The sequence below is a fragment of the Musa acuminata genome, chromosome BXJ3-3 (genome assembly GCF_036884655.1).
Source record: "Musa acuminata AAA Group cultivar baxijiao chromosome BXJ3-3, Cavendish_Baxijiao_AAA, whole genome shotgun sequence".
Taxonomy (NCBI): Eukaryota; Viridiplantae; Streptophyta; class Magnoliopsida; order Zingiberales; family Musaceae; genus Musa; species Musa acuminata.
Window position 1 is genome coordinate 26012292 of NC_088351.1, and position 22069 is coordinate 26034360.

Below are 22069 nucleotides of genomic sequence, written 5' to 3' on the forward strand. Positions count from 1 at the left end.
TTTTTTAAAAGAAGTATTTTGGGTATTTAAAAAATTATTAGGATATTGTTGGAAAAAAAATAAAAAAGGTACAAAGAGATTTAAAATATTAGTATATATTTTTAGAAAAATCACCCAAATATATTTCAAATAATTATTTATGAATCATGCTTAAAGCATCAAATATGTCGTCAATGCAACACAAAGCACCACCACTCCGACGCTAGGCTTGTGGTGGGACCCACCGCACAATGGGAAATTTGTCCCATCAGACCTCAGGCGTCGGATTCATCATGCGGTTCAATCGAACCGGCCGTTTTGCGACTAGAGGACGCGCTCCTCTTTCGCAGAATCATCGCTGAAACACGTCGTGGGCCGACGGGACTCGACCTGCGCGAAATAACCCGAGAGACGTCCGAGGGGTCCGATTACCACTCACAGAAGGTGGAGGCCACCCTTGCGGACGTATGGCTTCTCAGATCAGAGAGACGCCACAACTCGGCTAGCTTTTAGGCAGCATTTTTCTTGTGGAGAGGAGGGGGTGAAATCGCGTGTCATACGTCCATCACGCTGTGTGATGCGTGCAGGGAGATGATTGGGTGACTCTTAAGATCCTCTTCCTCCGCCGACGACCTCGTCAACACTACACCACCGGGAGCGTCACGCACCGCCCATGGTAGCTTCGTAATCTCCTTTTTGACTCCGCAAGGTAAGCGGCGGCGTAGTAACTGGTTTCTCTTTCGTGGTTGAATGGATGAGTCGTGATCTCTTTTCCCTCTTTAGGCATTGATTTGTTTCAGATTCCTCCCGTTTCCTTTCCTTTTGCGATCTCGTGCGCGTTGAGCTCCGATCGAGACCGTAGAGATTCGCGTTTAGGGTTCTTTAGGCCGTCCTTGGGAGCTAGCGCTACGGAGTCTGGGTCGATTTTTCTGGGCAATTCGGGATCGGGAAAGAATTAGGCAGCGGGGGAAGGGCATCTGGAGTTGAATTTCTTGATTCGGGTTGGGAGGGATTCCTCTGCAAATAAAGCCGACCCTTAGTGGTGAGATGGGGTTCTGTTATGTTCTGTTCTGTTCTGTTCTTTCTTGTTTAAAGATTATCTCAACTGGTTGTTCCTTTGATCGCTACATGGCTTTGATTGATTTTTGAGGGCTTGCTGGTCTAAAAGTACTTTCCAGGTATCCTTTTCTTATGTGTATATTATCCTCTCAAAATCCTGCCTTTTTACCCATCCTAATATTTTCTTGGGACTCGGATATTATATTTATCGGCTTGTGTATGCGTTTAATTATCTTTAAATTGTAAAAGAAAACTATTAGGTGTAGTTTACTGGCATCTCTTACATCTTTGAGGGAATTTTTGCACTTTTTTTCTGTTCTTCTTCTAGTAGCAATCATTTAAAGTTGCATACTTTTGATCTTGGTGGTCCATCAAATCTTACATTTTGAAGATTAAACATTGTTGATGCTATTCTGCTATCCTCAACTTATTATGTCTTGGAATGGTTTTCATCCCAATATGCAAGCTTTTAATTTCTGGTACATGGATAGAGTTTCATATATGTCATGACCATTGTTCTCTAATTTTATCTTCTTATCATCTTCAACCATAGAACTAATTGGTGAATTCCTCCTCCTTGTTGCACAACTCTACACCTTACCGTTCATTGGGTTTTAGATTGACAAAGTCCTTGGAGACCTACCTATATGTTCCATACATTTCTTTTTGAGTGTCAGCCCATTCGCGATTGTTGTTATATGGGTATTTCACTTCAGTTTTGTTTCCTTATGAAATCATTTGTGTCTTTTTGCAGATATGCCAATATTTGGATATGTGTATAAATTTGAAGACAAACAAATGTAGTTGGTCCTGTCTGTTTTGGACAGTATAGAGAAAATTACTTGCTGACTATATTGAGAAAATGGAGGATGAGAATGAGCTGGAGCTTAGTTTGGGCCTTTCCTTTGGAGGATCTTCAGGAAAATCTAAAAGCAGAAGTATACCTTCGGACTCTATGGTGGAGGAAGGAAGTATTAGTCAATCAATGGGCAGATCTGTGACCATTTCAGATGTTCCATTCAAGAACTTCTTCCAGAATAATGGTGGAAACCAAGACCAAAGCGGGAAACAAGCAGTTTCTCCACCGCAAGAGAACTTCTGGAAGGATATTGGCAAGTGCAGTGCTCCAACTGCGGATGGTTATGAAATTGCACAGAGTAGCCAATCACAGTTTACCAGAAATAAAGAAATTCAGATTGCAAATAACAGAAGTAATGACACCGAGGAAGAGAATTCAGGTATGAAGAAACGAAGATTACACTCTGAGGAGACAAATTTTCAAAAGAAGCATGAGAAGGTAGCCGGCCATGCTGATGTGGTAGGTAAGGGCCCTGATGATGTCACTGTGCCAAAACATTCACATCGCTCAATTGCTGTAGACAATGCTTCAACCGGTGAAAACGAGGATGTTGCAGAATCCGAGACAGAAGTTTCAAGCTCTTGGTTAGTTTCACAGCATGTAGACATTGCTAAGCGCCCTGATCTTCTTAAAGGTACTGCTAAGCCTGCTTTAAGCGATCCGTCCAGGATTGGTTTCCAAGGGCAGATACAACAAAATTATTCTGGAAATATATCCGATGTTGAACTTCCAAAAGTAACATATGGAACTCCGTCTTCTCTTAAACCAATTGCTGTCTCGATGGTGCCGTATTCAGTACCTGCTAAACCAACTACTGCTGTTGCATCTATTGCAGCAAGCTATCCTTCACCATGTGTTGTGCAAGCCACGCTTCCAACAAACAATGACCATACTATGGTTCAGGGAACAAACACTGATGGCCAGCAGCTTGTTTTTGGGTACTCAGCGGTCCAGCTTCCAACACTAGAGACAAACTCTTCATGGGCATTTGGTTCTCAGCCTCAGGTAGTCTCTTCATCAACTGTTGGAACATCAAACTCGCAGCTTGTTGAAGTTGAGGCAAAGAGATCAAATGGTCAATCTCTCTTCTTAGACACCTCCATGCTTCTGATAGTGATATATTACATGAGACAACCTATCATAATTAGAAATTTAGCCTTATCCTTAACTTATTATCACCAAAATTATCCATATGCTTGATTTTCTGTATCATGTTTATGCAGTTCCCATTCAAATTCATTCATCAACAAATTTGGGATATGAAAAGAAGTTAGCAGGTGTAGGGAAAGGGAATGGTAAACATGTCATGGAAACTGGAACATCATCGTCTTCTCATGCTGAGGAAGGCAAGGGTATCAATTCTATTTTCAGGCAGAAGGAAATAGCTAAATCACCTATTGTTGAAGGCTTTCTTCATGATGTATCTTCCATAAAGCCTGGTGTTGCATCAAACTTGAAATTCGGAGGATGTGGCTCGTTTCCAGATCTCCCATGGGTTTCGACAACTGGGCCAGGCCCTAAGGGTAAGACCATATCTGGTGTTACCTACAAGTATAGTGAAAACCAAATTAGGATTGTCTGTGCATGCCATGGGTCCCATATGTCCCCAGAAGAGTTCATTCAGCATGCAAGTGCCGATCCTATCAACCCAGAAAACAATACAAGCTTGGCTTCATTCACTAGCAGTCCATCAGGTTCGGCGCAGAACTAGTTTTAAGCTCTTAATGAAGTTAAGCTATGTTATTCTCTTTTGAGAACAAATATGGCATGGCAGCAGATCATGCAACAGGCACATGACTGATTGAATGTGGTATTACTTGAATGCTGTCTTACTTTACTCTGTACTTAATGGTCTTGTCATCCATTAGCCGTATGTTTTATTCCAATACAGATTTTAAACATTATGAAGAGACTTTGTAACTTATCAGTTGTATGAATCTTATTTTTCCTTGTTTAAATTCGCCCCTCAACTTTCAAAGTGCTTTGAGGGAGGTTATCAATTAAGTTTGCTTGTCCATTGTCTTTTATATTTTCTTCAATCATTTTACTTACGTTTAATAAGCAAACTACATCTATTTTATAGTCTGTTGCTCCATTTCTTAATTATCATTTCTACTTGTGTAAACCTTTAGACTCTTATGTCAAAATTTTCCTTGCAATTTGCTTTTCTAATAAATGTAGAGGAACATTTTAACAGCTTTTGATTGTCTATTTGTTCGGAGATCATGCTATCAACTTACTACAGCCATTTTATATTTCATTGCCGAGGTTCACTCATTTGTTATTAAATTCTGTTGAAATCTAACGATGACATAACTGACACCCAAAATTTTGCACTCTATAATGTAATTCTGGAACATATGTTGTTTTATTTTGTTCATTTTTTCCATATAAAAGATTGAAGGAAAGAAAGGGACCTATTTGTAAAATGATACATTACATAGTGTACAAAATTATCATACTAAAGATGAATTTATTGTGCATATATATAAAAGAGATGGCTGAATTATGCATCAACAGCTTTCGTTTATTTAAATTATCATTTTATTTGCTACAATGTGGATGGTCAAATTGTGCATTTATGGAATTTCTGATTTTATATATGAATAGCAGCAGCAGTTTCTCTTGATTGGCAGGGTTTTTTACACTAAAGTATTGTTCTCAACCATCTTGTTGGCAACCGGACAAATGCAGGTAGAGATATTATTGAAATGTATGACGCAGAAAGACCAAAAATTTTTTGCTTGCAAACTCCTTCAGAATCATCTCCTGATTTTTCTCAGGTTTTACAGTCTGTCTTTTATTTGAATTGAAATTTCTTATTCCCTAGTTTTGTGTTTCTTCACTGTTTATCTCAGTATGAGACTTTATATACTGAAAACAGAATAGTAAATTATCGAGTTCTTATTTCCATTTTGATGGTTTCGTGATGAATTAGAAAACAACATGATACTATCAGATGCAAGATTCTCTACTAGTAGTCTTATCTGTTTTTTGTTCTCTTTTCCTCGACAGTTCAACCCAGGTAGCATGTATTGGACTTCCTGATCAGATAATCATTCCTTCTCCATCCGAATAGTGGAATACTTGTACATCCGAGTTTTTATTTCCATATCGATGATTTTGTTATGAATTAGGAAACAAACATGATACACTATCGTATGCAAGATACTCGGCTCAAAGTAGTTCTTTCCTTTTGTTTTTGTTCTCTTTTGCTCAACAGTTTAATCTAGATAGTCTGTGTATTAGACTTTATGATCAGATAACCATTCCTCATCAGAGTGCTAATGCTTAATACATCTCCTTGGCTGCATGGTGTTTTCAGTCAAAAGGCACATGAATTGTGCGAGATTCATAATGTCAATTTGCCAAACAACTAACCCAGAGCTTTGTGTTTAGGCATCATATTTATGCTTTTAATCGATCAAGGAGACAGGTCATGTGTGGACCATCTCATACTAGAAAGGTACCTCAAATCGAGGAGAGAAGGTTTGGATGTTGGCAATGATTACGGCAACAAGTTCTAAAATTTTTCATCGCTGTTGGATGGGATGTCTGCATAACTCGAGTAGCATAAGCAGGCATGATTATGATTTATGGAGCTACAGTGTAACAAAGTTTCTACATGCAAAAAAAGAAGGTGAGCTGGCAGCAGTAGAGTTTAACTTGCTGCAAATAAATTTGATATCAGAAAGGAGGGTGGAAAGGAAAGAGTCGATACAACACCAGCTGTATGAAGCCAGATCGAATGATGACACCTGCTACTGAATGTGGTGGTTCCTTTGGATTTGTTTGGTGGTGAACATATATATGTTGCATGGACCTGCACAGCTGAAGTTCAATCTCCAGTGGGTGGGTTGTAAATGGGTGCAAAGCTAAGAATTAATTTAATTGCAGTGACACCAGCCATGACAGCTGCTTACATCCTGAACCGGATGCACACTGCTCACACTTAAAATGGTTGTTCTTATGTCATGTCAGAATAGATTAGATGGTTGAGGAGGGTGAGTTTTACTCCGATCCATTTCATCGTTTAAGATGATTAGAGTATTTGAGAAGAAGGAAGATATTGCCAATATTAACATGCCCCAGGACCTCTCGGTATGATCAACAACATACGTACACAATGCAAAAAATCATGGGCATATCATGTCAGATACAGTATGTATACAAGGGAATAAATGGACTTGTATGGTGAAGTGGAAGGCCTTTTTCCATCATGGTAAAATAAATAGACTTGTCCTGTAAATCTATGATCATCATATCATATTGATCGGTTGGATAGCAGCCTAACCTAAAACTTCCTCCCTCCTCTCCATGGTGTAGGGGACAGAGTTCTCTGCAGATTTCATCCAAGCAAGCAAGCAAGAAACATGGAACATGGAACACACCCATCTCATCATCTTTTAATTGAACCCTAGTAATCGATCGAGTTCGTATGAATCGATTAGATTTTCAATACGTAATCGAATCATAATAAGAATATTTAAGTAATATCTGTTGTCATACATTAAATAAAAAAAGAGAGATAACTATGCAATATCTTCTATTGGCCACTCTGTGGGTCCCTCCATTTCTGACAGCCGCAGACTGTCATGCCCAGAGAGACACAAGGAGGAGAAAACAGTGGTAGGAGAGAGAGAGAGAGAGAGAGAGAGAGAGATATGAAGGGCAAAGGAAAAGAGATGAAGTGAAAGCATGGGAAGGAGAAGAAGAAACAAGCAAAAATAAATTATAGAAAAAGTAGTTTATTTATTTATTTTTATAGTTGAACTCCTTAAAAGAGTGAGTTGTGCACAAATATTTGACCCCCAAGGCAATTCATCATGTAAGGATTGATCATTATCACCACCTACTTTTAATCCACCACTGCCAAACAAAGTGGTAAGCAGTGAAGAACTCATTCCTGTGTTGTTTTTTTTCCTCTTTCGAGGAAAGGCATGATGATGTTCTTGGAAACCTGTCGAACCGGACGTATAAATGATCTCTTTGCTCTCTAATGGTGGATGTGATGGTCCTGCGTCTCCTAATTATTACACCACCCTCTTCACAAAACCAAGAGGATATTTACCGTTCCTTCTCCCCAAGCAAAGGCCAAAGTGCAGTGCAGACTCACACACCATTCCTTTGAAGGGAACTAACTGTCCGGATGTAGAAGCCACGCAGACATCATAGCCAACACACAACAAGAAGCAATTAACCACCCACCTTCTTCTTCTTCTTCGCTCCTCCTCTCTCTCTCTTTGGAGAACCGCATGACCGAAATCCACACCGAAAGAGAGAAAGAAAAAGGAAACAAGAGAGAGAGAGAGAGAGAGAATAGTCTTGCACAGTAAGCATGGTGGTGGGAAGACATGAGACTGCTGCATGCCTCCACAGTGAAGCAGCTCCACAAGAAAGTAATGACCGGAAGAAACATGCAGATAGTTACAAGGGAGCCCCATCATCTCTGAGCTGTTTGCATTAATTGTAGTACACGCTCTCCACTCTTCTTCTCCCTCTCTCTCATTTACGACTCCATCAAAGCAGGCAAATTAGAGTTGGGAACAGTAGTTCCCTTGTTCGTCAACCAAAGTGTATATTTCAGAACTTAATACTGTCATCAGAGTTATGAACCAAAGTTCCCTCGTTCATCAACCAAACTGTACATCTCAGAACTTCAACACTGGTCATCGATCACTGGCTGATGGTTTGTTTGCCAGTCTCGGGTCTCTCTCGACATCCTCCTTCCCCTCTGTGGTGCGAAAGAAGCATAAAGCTGCGTCAGCCACCACCCATTTACGGCCGTGCCTTTTTGGTTGGACCCCCACACCAAGCAGCCTCCCATGGCGCCAGCATCTTTACAACCATGCCATCAATCAACTTGTCGTGGGCCCACCCGCAGTGGACGGCCGAGATCACGTCCCTTTCGCGGCAATAGTAACAGCGCCAGACCATAACTGTACCGGTCGCGCAACCCAGGGCTCGGGTTAGGGTTTCGACCCCGGTTGGGACGTCGGGTTAGGATTAGGGTTTTGTTGCCGACCTTTTTGATGGCTTCTCATACGCGCGCGACCGCGACGGTGACCGCGCACGCACACGTACACACAGGTACAATTTATGGGTGGGTATGACATGTCACAGTACATGTGCCCCGATTCATTGCTTATTTTGATCCATTGGGAGAGTATTATTGTGCCTTTGGCTTTTGCTGCCCATAGATTCTCTCTCCCACACGGAAAACCCTAGCAATAGGTTGGGGTCTCCCGAAACCCTTTTTCCTTCGGTCCATCGTCGATCCCACGCTGATCTCTACCGTTTCACTTGCCCCGGCCGCGCCTCGGGATCGAAGGGCGAACCGCGGTTCAGGTTTTTATGGTAAAGAAGCTACCGGATTCCTTTTCGGGTTCCCCGTGAGAGGTACTCGTTCTTTACCTTGTTGGGAAGAGTTCTTGAGTTCCAAGTTCCGATTTTTATGCTTCTCTTGGGCTCCTTTCGTCGATCGCTCTACTTTGTTGATGAATTTGGTCTGAAATTGATGGGTATTGGCTTCTCGCATCGTGGTGCGTTAGGTCAGCTGTATTTAGTACGGTTTGGAATGTAGTCTAGAAGTTGAATGGGAAAGGAGCTTCTTTTCTGGAGTCGACTATGGGTGTGTGGTTGAGCCTCAGGTTTATGATGATCCGGTGGCCTGTTTGTTCCTTTGCAGAAGCGGGTAATCAGCGAAGCATGGCTTGATGTATGTTACGGTGTGTATTTCTTTCCGCTTTTGTTATTTTATGTAGTAAGTTTTGATTCGTGTGGAGTGTGTTCGCTGCAGTTTCCGCTCATATTTCTTTGTGCAATGGATCTTGTGGTTTTGGTTAACCTGATGTACCTATTTGTTAGCTCAAGTCATGCTTTTGTATGTCGTGGGAAGTTTGAGAAAGCACTTGTGCCTTCTATTTTCCTTGAGGAAACCTCGTTACTTGCCCAGAAAGATTCAAGTGATTCGCTATCGTCTCATCTTGATGCATTATTTTATGATCAGTTTTGAATGGTTAGAGGTTGATTGATGTCTGAACTTAACTCTCATCACTCGTGGTGCTCCGGAGAAGATTGTTTCTCTTATATTTCATGTTCCAACTTTGTTCTTTTCATGGCAACTAAAATGATCGCACACCACTTTTCTTTTATAGTGCAAGTGCCTCCTGTGTGTTTTAGTTAAAATTCTCATATTGTGACAGAAATATGTAAAGGTTCTCTTTCTATGACATCATCTTGTGATTTTTTGTTTTGTTTCTTATAAGTGGGGAGTGTTACTTGTAATGGTTAAGTCGCACTGGTCCATTCAGTAATCTCCATATGTTGTTTCTTTTTTGGTTTCATGTTGGCAATGTGTTAGTCTGCACAAGATATAATGTTGCTTCTTGAGTTTGTTGTGATGATACAAGTGTAGCGGCAGTCCATCTAAGTTCTTGGAGGAAGTTTCTTATCTTAGTTGTGTTCTTGCAAAAATCTGCTTGGACATGAATCAAAATGACTAAAGATCGTTGTGCTGATTATATAAATATTTCTGGTTATTAGTTTGATTGAGTCATATTAATTGCTGTACTAAACGATGTTCTATCTTTTCAGGCATGATTAGTTCCTGCTCATGTTATATTTAAAGTTCTCATTGAGAATTTTAAATACTTTATCGTGACTTATACTCTACAAATGACAATGAGAAGATAAGTTTGAGTAATGTTTGTGAACAAATGCATAATACTTTGCATGAATCCTCAAGTTCCTTTATCCATTCCTCAGTCTGTTTTATACAGAATGATGTGTTGTAATCAGTAAATTTTTTTTACAATTCATTTATATGCAGATTCATGAGGCTGGATCAATTATTAAATCTCATTAACGTTTAAAATTATTTGTAGCATTTGAAGCTAAATATGTTTGATACAATAATTATGCTGCTCAAAGTTATTTTGTCTCGATGCACGTTCTTAATTTGTCTGCTTTCTATTCAGCAAGGAGGAGCACATCCGGGAAAGACATATTCAACCTGCTGCATATGATTGTTCTCACCATTTTAAGCTATGGAAGTAGCAGTTAAGGAGCTGTATGTTAAAGGGAAAGAATTTGCTCCTGTGACTGATGGCAAGGAAGATGCAGAAGATTGTGACCATTTCACCATTCGGTATTTCCAGATGTCTATTTACCTGCTTTTCACTGTCTGACTTTCTTAAAATTAAGCAAATAGGAATTTTCAAATTCAGATTTGAACATTCGATATCTGCTTTGTGGCACCATGTACTTTGTTTAGGCCTATCTGCAATTTTGTTATTGTTGAAATTGTGGCACCAAAATCACTTTAGTCTGCATACTGAATACAAGTGACATATATTAACTTGTTGAAAACAGTTATCTTTTATTACTTTCTTCAGTAAACTATAACAGAGATATTTCCCTTCTAACAGTGGTTATGTTGCTGGTGTTCGAAAGAGAGATGCAAAGACTTGCTGGCCATTGTTTATGCCCCACAATGAAAGTTCAGATATAGATGCCAACATGCTACCACCACTACATGTTTCTAAGTTCAAACGATGGAGTTGCCTGAACTGTATTAATACTATTAGCACATCTGCAGATGTAACAGGACCTGCAGATTTAACAAGTGTACTACATGAAGAAATAAAGACAAAAAGCTCCTCATTTCTGTCAAATGCCAATTCAAATAGATTATGTTGTGATTCGAAACAATCTGAAAATAGAATACATGGGGAGAGACTCCTGTCAGATTCTTCTATCAGCATTAGTCATGGTGAACATAGCCCAGCACCATGCTGTGTCAAGAAAGCAAATGAATCTACAACAGAATGTGTGGCCAAAGAAGGTATCTGGGCTCTTACTCTATCATAATTTCCATTATCATCATAAGTTTTCATAGTCATTTCCTTCTCTTGACAGGTATCCGAGTATTCACATATGGGAAACATAGATCTGAAGAGAATCAAGATCGGTCATGCAAACCTGCATCCGCTGTGGTTGAAGATGAAAATTTTGAAGCAGGAAAAACCCAAGCAAGGAATATTGCAGTTACTGAGGACAATCCTGAGACTGTTCTTTCTGCTGATGGTTTTCCGATGGTTTGTGCCAAACCAAATGGAGGTGCAACCAGTGGAGTTTCTGATGCAGTTCTGGCTTTCAGAGCCAGCAAAGCATATGCAATCATAGACGATGAGGGGATTACTGATGAAGGTGAAATAGATGTAGTACCTGATGGCATGGTTAAGACAAGCTGGAAATTGGCTGGGGTTGATCTTGGCATCCCAAAAGATGATGCTCTAATTGCAACTGTTGCTAATGTTACCAAATATGCTTTAATGGATTTAGACCAGAGCAATAATGAAGCATCATACAGTAACATGGATTTGTTTGATCATGTGAATTGTATCTCAAATCAGAACAGTGTGCTTAGCAGTCCACACGGAAAAATGAACCACAAAAAGGTTCGTAAGCTACGCTTCCTGGAAGATATTATGAAAAGTGAAGAGTTGCACACATCTAAAAGAGCTTGTACTTTCAAGAGACACTCAGAAACATGTGAAATAAAGAGCAGCCATGAGCGAGGTTCAGGTGGACTGGAATGTGAAGCCCAATCTGGAAACTGCAAAAGCAATCTCGTTGGCCAGAACTCTGAAATGACATCAACTGATCCTAATAAAGGTATAGAATCTAATCGGAACAACGATGATGATCTTTGTCTACTGCACTGGCTAAAGAAGGTTTCTAAGAAACTTGTCACCGATGATTCTCAGAACAAGAAAGCCATTGGTGCAAAAGGATATGCTGAAATTAAGCACAGAGAGAATAAAGGTGGTGTATCTACCAGTACGCATAATGCGAAGGATGTAGATCCTCTTTCTAAAATTTCTAGAGAAAGTAAACATAATAAAAGCTATACCACTGAAAAGGAAAACAAGGTGCCTCTAGTAAAACCAAGTGGTTGTTGCCTCATGCAACAGGAAAATTTAGTTTCTAACAATGCAACAGTGAAGCATGTCCATCCTGAAAATGATTATCCTAAAATGAGAGACATAATTTCTGCACCTGGAAAACTAGACAGGAGCTATGATAAAAAAGTTGATTCCAGAATAAGGAAAAAGAAGGCATCACAAGGGGAGAGCAAAAGTTCTTCCCAAATAAAATGGTCAAAGGTATGCAAATTTTATCCTTTGTCATATTGTATTACTTGCAATTTTTATTAATCTCCCGTGTTCTTTTCTCAGTTTATTCTATGTTCGAGATTTTAGCTTTTCCATACTGATCAGTATCCTTATATTCAAGCCTATGTACAATATGGTATAGTTTACTATCATATAGAACTCATCCAGAAGCAGTTGGAGAGCTGATATAAGAAAATCTTAAATGTGAATGTATGATCTGATGAGCTACTCTTAATGAAAATTTGTGTACGAGCATTTAATTATTAAAGTAACTGCTGAGTGTGTTTTGAATCTTTTGAAGTCAGAGTAAAATCTAGAATAAGGAAAATAAAATTTCAGATATGTTACCGATTGAAGTTTTTTCATATTTATTTATTTTTCTGTGCATTTCTGATGCTTTTTAATTCTTACATTATCCTGGCTACAAGTTTTGCAAATTTCATTATAACTTCTGTTTGTGGGCCATAGTCGTGCAGCTTTACAAACTGGAATTATCTTGGCAAAACAGATAATATGATCATTGATTAGTAATCCTCTTTCTGTTGCACTTGTGCATGCTTGTTTCCACGTGCAGAAAGTAGTAGTAAAGAAACAAAGGACCACAAAGACACATGAAAAGGAAATTCTGGATGACATTCCGATGGACATTGTTGAACTCTTAGCGAAAAATCAACATGAAAGAAGTCTGATGAATGCTGAGGTTGCCAGCAAAAACCATCATGAGTTGTCAATGATGAATGATAAGATGAAGCATGGAAATATTTTAAATGTGTCTGGACACCGTGGAAGCAAGGTTATGAATGCGATATATATGAGTCATGCAAGTGATACAGAATTTGGTATTCCTACTACTCCATGTGGTAACCAGAATGCTGACCATGGAACAGAAGTCTGCAAGAGTGCCAAATATCAGAAACATATCCTTATAGATCTGAACCAACAAGCTACAGATGCCCTGACAAATCCAGAATATGATGAATACCAACTATGTACAACTCACCTTCATGCCGTTGATTCTAAAAAAAATCGTTCTCTTCCAAATTCTTATTGGGGAAGAATGAGGATGCAAGATTTTGGATTCTATCAGAAGGATCGAGGAGTTTTAGCTCAGAGTTCAAGTGGAGGTGACCATGATATATTGTCAGCGGCATTAAATGGCAGAATACATGGAGTCAGCGCCAGTAACATTCATGCTTATTGCAATTATGGGAAAATGGTGCCTGGTGATTCATTTCTTGATAGAAAACAGAGGACAGTTGTTCAGAAGGCTGACTTTCGGGAATCAATAAATACAAATGGCTTGCATTATCAAGCTGAGGGAGGGAAGTCTGAGCAATCAACAAACAGGACAACTCTACCAACCAGATCTTATCTTGTGGGAGGAGGAAATAGGTGTCATTTAGGAAGAACAGCATCAATAGATTTGCATACCAATGAAACAATTTCTGCATTGCATTTGCTTAGGCTAGTTGATCAAGCAGCTCTGACAGGTCTGTCATGCGATATAAACCATGTAGGAATTCCCCAAGGTTCTAACTTGAATTTTAGTAATAAATCCACAGAGGTGCTTGGTGTGGAAGTTGGAACCAAAATTAGAGAGACCCCTGAAAATCCATCCACAGCTGGTTACTCTGCTCATGACCAAAAAGAAGGAAATTTCAGCAAACCTCACCGTCCAATTCCCAGGGTAGGTGTTCTTGGGTCTTTGCTGCAAAAGGAAATTATGATTCACTCAAACAAGTGTATAGCACCATTGGGTTTTAATGCTAGGTGTTCTGGTGAAGCACCATCTTTCTTAGTTGAAGGAATGGATAAGACAGGTGCCCCTTCTTCATCTATTAATACTGAATATGGTGACGGCAGTAACTGTCTCTTTGGGACTACAAGTGCCAAGCAAATAGTAAGAGCTGGAGATTCTTCTGTACGTAAGTTTGGGATGGGTCAGGTTGGGATCACCAAAAGGAATGAAGCAATCCAATCCGTTAGACATGATTGTCATACCGTAAACTGTGTTGTCAACCAAAACCCTGCAGACTTCAGCATACCTGATGAAGACAACGTCTACATGCGCGGAAGTGAAAATCTACCCCCTGAATATATATCCCCCCCAAACCTCCATGGTATCAAACCCATCATGATGGGAATAAGTGGGAGGTGGTGAATTTTCAGGCATCGTAAGCATGAGAAGAGATGCTTTGGCATTCAAGCTTAGGTTTTCTGCAGGAATTTTGCTGGTGGCCAATCTTTCATGAAGATAGTCACATATATGTGACCTAGTATTTGGCTAGCTTCTATCTGCCTTCACCAATGTCATAAATTTAACTTTACAAAAGCAAGGGTGATGATGATGGGAAATGTTGAGCCATTGCAAGACTGGATCAGTTTGTTGACCGTTAGCTGTTTGGTGCTGTTTCTCCAACAGCTTCAGATCAGGCAGGAATGTTGTGAAAGCAGAAGCATACAGGTATTTCTACTTAAGCGAAATAGTGTATAGACGAGTAAATATGTATGACCAGCTTGTTGTACTTTTGTCCTATTTTTGTTGTTAAATTTTAATAAATCAAGGAGTTGGAACTTGGAAGAACTCAGATTGTTAAGACTTTCTTTTAAGCCTAGCCTTGGTCAGCTTTCTCTTAGTTTTATGACCAGCAGGATCAAATGATGTTATGGTAATTTTGTTACTGTTTACCCGAGTTGTCAAAGTCAAGTGCCTGATTCTTTCAGTTATTTTTTTATACTTCCTGAACATTGTTTTTTCATACCATGGTTGATACCTTAAAGCTTTTACTAGTTATTTATTGGCCACATAAGGTGCAACTATTACTTCATTCATTTTCGATCACCTCACCGAGTGTAGTACATGTTTAATATAAAATCTTCTCCCTTGTGTTAGGTCAGAGAGCATGTTATCTTTTCTTCCTTGTAGTTGGCATATTATCCACATTTCACTGATGAGTAGAACTTTAAAGCATATGTCAAGACCTCCTTTCAGGCATTGAAAAACTTATAACCACATTAGTGAATATATCATAAATATTAATCCGAGGCACCAACATGCAAGGTGAAGATTTAGATTTTGTTGTACATTAATGCTCCTAATATTTAGTTTTTGATATAAGTCTCTTAAATTTTGTTATAAATATAAAGTCCCTATAATCCTAGTGGATCAAGTATAATTTAGGATAGACATGTCCTATAATATATTAGTCTTATTTACATAACACCCCTAATGGAATATATCTGGAATATTCCATCAAATTAAACTTTCAGGCTAATATTAATAAGGGATTCAGGGAACTTTCAGAGGAATAAAATAATATTTCATTAACTTATATTCAAAATGAAAACCCTCTTCAAAATTACTGTTTCGTAAAAAAAAATATTTTAAATTTGAAAAAATGTTGCCGTGCTATCACTTCAATGAAGTGCAGTTTGTTTTGTCAAAGTAGCCACATTGAGAAGCAATTTTCTGTTACAAGCTTAAAAAGTTATTGACCACTTCGAGTCTGGTTTGTTGCATATTTACATCAAGGTTGCAAGACGCCTGCAATATGGGAAGAAAACAACCTACTAACAATGACCAAATTCCACCTGCATCGTATACACCACAGAATTTATGATTAGCTTTGTTACCCTCCTGCTGCAGCATATGCTGCATGGCCAACGGTGACAAGGTAACTATCGTCAAAATGTGTCTTGATCTTTCATTTTTACTTTTGATCCTTTGTTTTATGGAACTTCTGCATCATATTTCAGAGAAGATGAATTTGCATTACCTGTTAAAACTTTTGCCTTCGTGTCCAACGGTGACAAGGTAACTATCGTCAAAATGTGTCTTGATCTTTCATCTTTACTGTGATTTGTCGTATTTTAGAACTTTGTATCATGTTTCAGAGGAGATTGATTTGCATTACCTGTAATAGCTTTTGCCTGTGCGGTGAGAATTACTCTCTTTATCTTGATCTTTCGTCTTGACTTTAATGTGACTTATATCTCTGTGTTTCAGAGCAGACAGACTCGCATTTCCTGTTAGAACTTTTGTCTGTGTGGCCAAGGGTGACTCAGTTACCATTTTAAAAATGTATCTTGATCTTTCATCTTCTTGATGATCCTTCATTTATAATAACTTTTGCCTCAGGTTTCAAAAAAGATAAATTTTTTTCATTACCTACTACTAAAATTATTGCCTGTGGTCAAGGGAGACACAGTAACTATCTTCAAAATCTGTTGATTTTCATCTTTGCAGTGATGCTTCATCATCCAGAACTTTTGTCCTATGTTTCAGAGAAGATGATGGCTAAGGGTGACACAGGTAACTATCTTCAATAGGTCTTTCATCTTTACAGTAATCCTTCATATTTTACAACTTTTTTTCTCGTGTTTCTGAAGAAGATGGATTTGCCTGCCTATCTTCAAAAATGTGTTTTGGTCTTTTTGATCTTTACTGGGATGCTTCATCTTTTGGAACTTTTTGCCTCCTGTTAAAGAGAAGATGGATTTGCATTGCCATTTAGAACAGAGTGCTTGAGTTTATCAGCACAAACGAAGCAATAGGCTTCTAAAGACAAGGCAGTTTCTACTGGGAAGTTTAATCCTTCTTGTAGATTCCTTCACAGTTTAAGCCATTTTGAAAGCCTGTTTTCCATGTGCAACCTTTGGACACACTTATAATCTTTGGATCCAAATAAGAAACCACCAACTACCATTGTTCACTCTCTCTCTCTCTCTCTCTCTCTCTCCACCAGCAGTATTAAATGTCCCTAAATATAAGGGTAAGACTGCATACATTAATCTTCTCTGGATGTCATATTAGAGAAAAGTCTGTCTTAATGAGTTCACCCTTTGTATTCAATCATTTGTGTATATGACACCTAAATTAGTCAATGGAATATATATATATATATATTCTTCCAATTCCTCCTTTCAGGAAGGTATTGCCCTGCAAAGATAATTGAGCACACCTTCCTTCCACATTCCAAATATAATATTTGTTGTGCCACCTTCAAGCAAAGGAATCCACAGCTTGGAGATGGAGTGGTTGCCTTCTCCTTTCTCTCTCTCTCTCTCTCATTCTCTTTCTTATTGATTGCTTGTGTGTTTTGGGTAGCTTTTGACTGATGCTAAATCTTTAATCTAGTAGTTCCTCATCTCCCAAAAACAGATAAATGATAGGAACATGGAGCATGATCTCCACATGAGTTGTTCCAAGCTGTCTCTTGTCACCTCAAGTAATGCTTTCCTGCATGGCCCATACACGAAATTAATGCTGTCAGTACACCAGTAAGCTTCATGCGATCGCATCATCTGCCTCCCAAACACCTCCGTGTTTCCTCTTTCCAACAACACACCACCATCTCTTCCTCTTTAAACTAATCACTTCATGTGATCCCGAGGAGGAGAAATTTAGCAGATAAATTCTAGTGGTTTCCGAAACCCTAATGTCATTCCATCTGACGAGCGATGGATGAAGCCGAAGAAGGGAGGGACTAAGAGAGTATACATATTTCAATGAAATGCATCGTTAATCGTCACCTTAGAATTTCTATGAAATGCTTCTCTATAGAGAGAGTATATACATATTTCAATCCACGAAGATGTTATAATTGAATCATCAGTGACTCCAAAAATTCCACTTCTACTATTTTTTTTCTTCTTTTATTGAAAGGACTATAGAATTAAATCTATATTAAGTGTTTTTAGCCAAATAGTTTCTGATTGCATACAATTATTAAGAAAGGAACATTATGATAATACAACTGCAGCTCAAACAAACAAACAATTAGAACGAGATTTGCTTCAAGACAGACGGACGATTCGTGCAATAATAGCAGACCAGAAGGATACGCTCCAAATCTAGTGGTCCTCTGAGGCTCGTCGCACGTGCATCAGATATATATATATATATATATATATATATATCCCAAATCAAGATACGAAGAATCTAAGCATACCAGTAGCTATATCTACCATGAGATCCTCCTATCCACGTGACATGATTCGTGGAGCTTGCTAAGTAAACCTTTTTACTACCATATCGGAATCCGATAACCTGAATCTACTTGGATTTTGGCAGAAATTTTTAGTGTGATCTTCTGTAGATCTTTTCCAATACTAGTATATCAAATAAAATACTCTGACCTAATCTGCTTCCCCAGTTGGGAGAGTTGATATTAGTGCGCGGATTTTGTGGTATCGAAGTCCACAGCCAAAACTTTCTTTTTATTTATTGAGTTTGGATACGATCGATATTAGCACACAGCTAAGCAAATAAGATCTCCCTAAATCCACATACATCTAAACCAGCAAATCATTTCATTGGTCTCGGGCAACCCCACACCCTTTTTATATCAGTCATCTCTCGCTCTCTCATTCTTGTTCTTGTTGGTCTTCTTCTTGGCTTAGATTTGGAGATCGATCGGAAAGGAGGGATGGGAAGCACATACTTCAAGGGAGGACGGCTGGGAAGCGGAAGATGTGGATCATCCAGGAAGGGGAAGAAGGAGAAGTCAAAGCAACCCCAGAGAGGACTCGGGGTGGCTCAGCTGGAGCAGATGAGACTGCAGAGTCAAATGGAGGAATATGTTTCATCGCTCGACTCCCCATTCTGCAGCGATCTCAACATGGTCTCCCAGATCTTACCCATGTTTTGATTGTCCTTGTTCTTTTCTTCCTCCTCCTAAATCCCCATCATGGTTGTCTCAGCCGGAAGACTCGAGAGTGGAAATGGCATTCTCATCGCCTCCCTCGTCACCATCCGGTATCGTTTCAGGGCCTTCGTTTGCGCTTCATCCCAACATGATGGTATCTCAAGCTTGCACTTATGGGTTTGTACACGGACAAGATTGCGTCCGCTCATGCTTTTTGCTGCTTCTTTCGTGTATCGTAGATGGATTATCATGGAGACGCCGGAAGAACAAGTTTCACTGGTGGCGAACGGTGGTTGGGTCCTTGGGCAAGGTATAGTGTGGTTTGGTCATCAGATTGGGTGGAAGAGGTTTTGAAGGATGCTCACCGATTCTCCTGCTGTTTCATGTTACCAGATCGCATCTGAGTCAAGGAGGCATGTCTTCATCGCTCTGCTACTCGCCGCCAACCGTGACATTGCCGCTCTTCGAAGAAACCACCACTGAGGTTGTCTTGATTTCTTATGCTGCCTCACTTATGATCTAAATAAACTCATCGTTTGCCATGCAGGACTCAGCACAGGAGAATAGACGGCATGATCAAAACCTTTCGATAAGCTCGATCAGCCAGAATTCTGATCCGGACGATGCACGACAAGTAGTAGACTTGGAGCTTAGACTATGACTCTAAATACTTGCATGGATGACCTCCTTCCTGTTCATGCTCTTACTGTATATTCTGCAGAAAAAGAAGAGAAAGATTATTGTAGGGTATCCACTAAGGCAAAATTTTGATGGCATCTTCGTGTATTAGTCTTGCATGAGACACCATGAAGCACAGATCTAATATGAGGTCATCTTTGGTTCTCATGAATCGTAGATGGTTGAGGCTTTCTCTATCTTTGGTTAGCAGCTAACAAGAAATCACTTGCCCATTTCATGGAGACTCTCTCTTTCTCTCTCTCTCTCTCTCTCTCTCTTTTATCCTCTTCTTCTCTTCTCTTCTATTTTGCATGCATGGCTACTAAGTCCTACAAGAGACAGGAAACAAGTCTTTGGGCAAAAGATAAATGATCATGCCAAGATTTCAGTAGTCCATCAGTTTATGTATTTAGATCTGTACTTCTTAATTCACTTATATATAGAATAATTTTATTTTGAATTCGTTACAGCTGGCTTAGCACTACTATCAAATTGTATCTTGGCGAAGATATTGACTAGCTTAGCTAATAAAAATCTTACTGATTATTATCGTAATGTTTTGAACTCAATCCTACTTTCACTATTTACTTTTTTGCTTTAAAAAAAATCATCTAATTGTTCGAAAACACCGTCAGTATTATCATTATTATTATTATTATTATTATTGTTATTGTTGTTGATGTTGTTGTTGTATCCACGGAGACATGATATCTTTAGGTATCGCAAGTAACAAAAACCTTATAACAATTATATTAATGATATGATAAATATTGCTTAGAATCCATAAGTATCCTTATCCCACTAGTATTGTATGCCACTAGGCTATCACATCAGATCTTAACTTGCATGCAAGTAGATTATTTTCATAACTAAGACTCTCGTCATCTAGATATCATAGGAACAATCTACCTCTTAATGTCAAGACTGTTAAGACTCTAGCTAGAAGAGTCCTAATTGAGAGAGACATTCATATAAAACTTACCTAAGCCGACCCCTATTAAAAGTTGAGATCTATTAATGTGAAGAGGCCGGCTAGGGTTAGGAGGTTGTTTCTTATAGAAGAATTAGAAGTTGTAAAGGAATATGAGTCTTGAGTAGAGTCCTATTAGAAGTTGGTTAGAAGTACTGAGTCCTATTAGAAGTTAGGGTTTAGAAGCCCTATAAATAACCATGTATTCCTTCTCTTTTCATAAGCAATAGATGAATCTTTTCTGCAGCCTTTGAGCAGCAACTTGGAGGGAGGAACCCTTATAGAGTTCCAAGGAGGCCGATCAATCCCTATAGAGTTCCAAGGAGGCTGATCTCCTAAAGGGATCAACCCTAAGTTTAGAATCTGTAAGGGTTCTAACACCTGGTATCTGAGCAACGTTCTTGGCGTCTCGCTGCCCTTCCACAGCCATCCATCAGCCCTCCACAATCGCCCAAAGTAATTCTCACAATTGCTTAAAAGATCGTCACCAAATTTCACCATCATCCCACCACCATAGATCATCATTTGATCTCTCCGTGAATTGTAACAGGTTTTGGTTTCCTATCTTACTGCTGTTGTAATTTAGTTATCCTTATTCGAAAATCCAAAAAAAAATTGTTCTAAAATTGCTGCATAAACTTTTCGTCGTAAAGTTTTCATCTCTACGACAAAAGATACATTGCAGAATTCCAATAGCATAGCACAATCTGTTTGATCTTGCTACTATATTTTTTCTATCCAAATCTCTATGAAATTTTTATAATAGCTTTGACACTTCATAATAGTAGATTTTCCTTTGGTTTTGTCAAAAAATTCTCAATATAAACTATTGATCTTTTACGTCTAATCTGTTATACTTGAAAATCTACACTGTAAAATTCTAGCCGCATAGCACAGTTTGTTTGATCTTGCTACTACGTTTTTTCTGTCCAAATCTCTACAAAATTTTTATGATAGCTTTGATACTTCCTAACAGTGGATTTTTCTTTCATTTCATAAATTTTTTTTAATATAAACCACTGATTTTTTACGTCCAATCTACTATATTTGAAAATCTGTAGAAAATTTCAACCACATATTGTTGCCTTAACCGATCTATTTGCAATCCTTTTTAAACAAAATTTCTTATACACTTCATAAATCATCTTAGCTTCCATCTAATGTTGATCTATTGAGGAATTCATCTCTAAAAATGATTTTGTGTTGCTATAAATTTTCGTCGCAAACCGCTAAAATTTTTCGACGAGAATTCTGCTATTGCAACTTGTATCAATTTTCTTGCTGTTATACTGCTGAAATTTTCTTGATTAAAATAAACATCCTTGCTGTCATATAAACTGAGATTTTGCTATCAATTCCCTCCTCAAACCTCTCAAGTTTTTGATGGAAATTTTGTCGAGAAACCATAGTTTTTTTTATAACAATTCTGCCCTTACAAGACCACATATTTGCAGCAACTTCCATTGATTTCTGTCAAACCTTTGCTGCTATCTACCACAGATCCAAAACTTTCATCCACAGCCCTAAAACTCCACTAAACCATACCCTCAAACTGCACCCAAAATAGCCACAAAACAAGTCTAAACTGCAGCCTATATCCACCGATCCACCAACCCTTTCGACCATCACTTCTTTCAACCTATATATGCCTTTAACCCGACAACAAAAGAGAGATCTTAACATCACATATTTAGAGACA

The 22069-nt window shown here is 38.7% G+C and overlaps 3 protein-coding genes across 8 annotated transcripts; all 3 read left to right on the forward strand.

Annotated features, from left to right (window-relative positions):
- The first annotated feature begins 417 nt into the window (after window positions 1–417).
- LOC103978367 (protein NINJA homolog 1) lies at window positions 418–3924 on the forward strand. 3 transcript variants are annotated; one of them, XM_018823993.2, is made up of 4 exons: window positions 418–688; window positions 763–1021; window positions 1793–2972; window positions 3121–3924. In XM_018823993.2, the coding sequence occupies exons 3-4, from the start codon at window positions 1901–1903 to the stop codon at window positions 3606–3608; spliced, it is 1560 nt and encodes a 519-aa protein (XP_018679538.2). In that variant the 5' UTR covers window positions 418–688; window positions 763–1021; window positions 1793–1900; the 3' UTR covers window positions 3609–3924. The 3 variants fall into 3 exon arrangements, with proteins under 3 accessions (XP_018679538.2, XP_009392413.2, XP_018679539.2); XM_009394138.3 differs by lacking the exon at window positions 763–1021; XM_018823994.2 differs by lacking the exons at window positions 418–688; window positions 763–1021 and adding an exon at window positions 1022–1157.
- Window positions 3925–8062: 4138 nt separating this feature from the next.
- On the forward strand, window positions 8063–16303 carry LOC135583728 (uncharacterized). Of its 4 annotated transcripts, XR_010494720.1 has the most exons (7): window positions 8064–8625; window positions 9877–10046; window positions 10327–10742; window positions 10817–12066; window positions 12650–14539; window positions 15608–15749; window positions 15832–16303. XR_010494720.1 is itself a non-coding variant. In XM_065141233.1 (6 exons), the coding sequence occupies exons 3-6, from the start codon at window positions 9946–9948 to the stop codon at window positions 14234–14236; spliced, it is 3354 nt and encodes a 1117-aa protein (XP_064997305.1). In that variant the 5' UTR covers window positions 8063–8296; window positions 8586–8625; window positions 9877–9945; the 3' UTR covers window positions 14237–14763. The 4 variants fall into 4 exon arrangements, 3 of the variants coding, with proteins under 3 accessions (XP_064997305.1, XP_064997306.1, XP_064997304.1); XM_065141233.1 differs by lacking the exons at window positions 15608–15749; window positions 15832–16303 and having other exon boundaries at window positions 8063–8296; window positions 8586–8625; window positions 12650–14763; XM_065141232.1 differs by lacking the exons at window positions 15608–15749; window positions 15832–16303 and having other exon boundaries at window positions 8064–8296; window positions 8449–8625; window positions 12650–14763.
- Window positions 16304–18493: 2190 nt separating this feature from the next.
- Window positions 18494–19703, forward strand: LOC135633304 (uncharacterized). Its single transcript, XM_065142620.1, has 4 exons — window positions 18494–18698; window positions 18778–18876; window positions 18962–19032; window positions 19116–19703. The coding sequence occupies exons 1-4, from the start codon at window positions 18548–18550 to the stop codon at window positions 19203–19205; spliced, it is 411 nt and encodes a 136-aa protein (XP_064998692.1). The 5' UTR covers window positions 18494–18547; the 3' UTR covers window positions 19206–19703.
- The last annotated feature ends 2366 nt before the right edge of the window (window positions 19704–22069 follow it).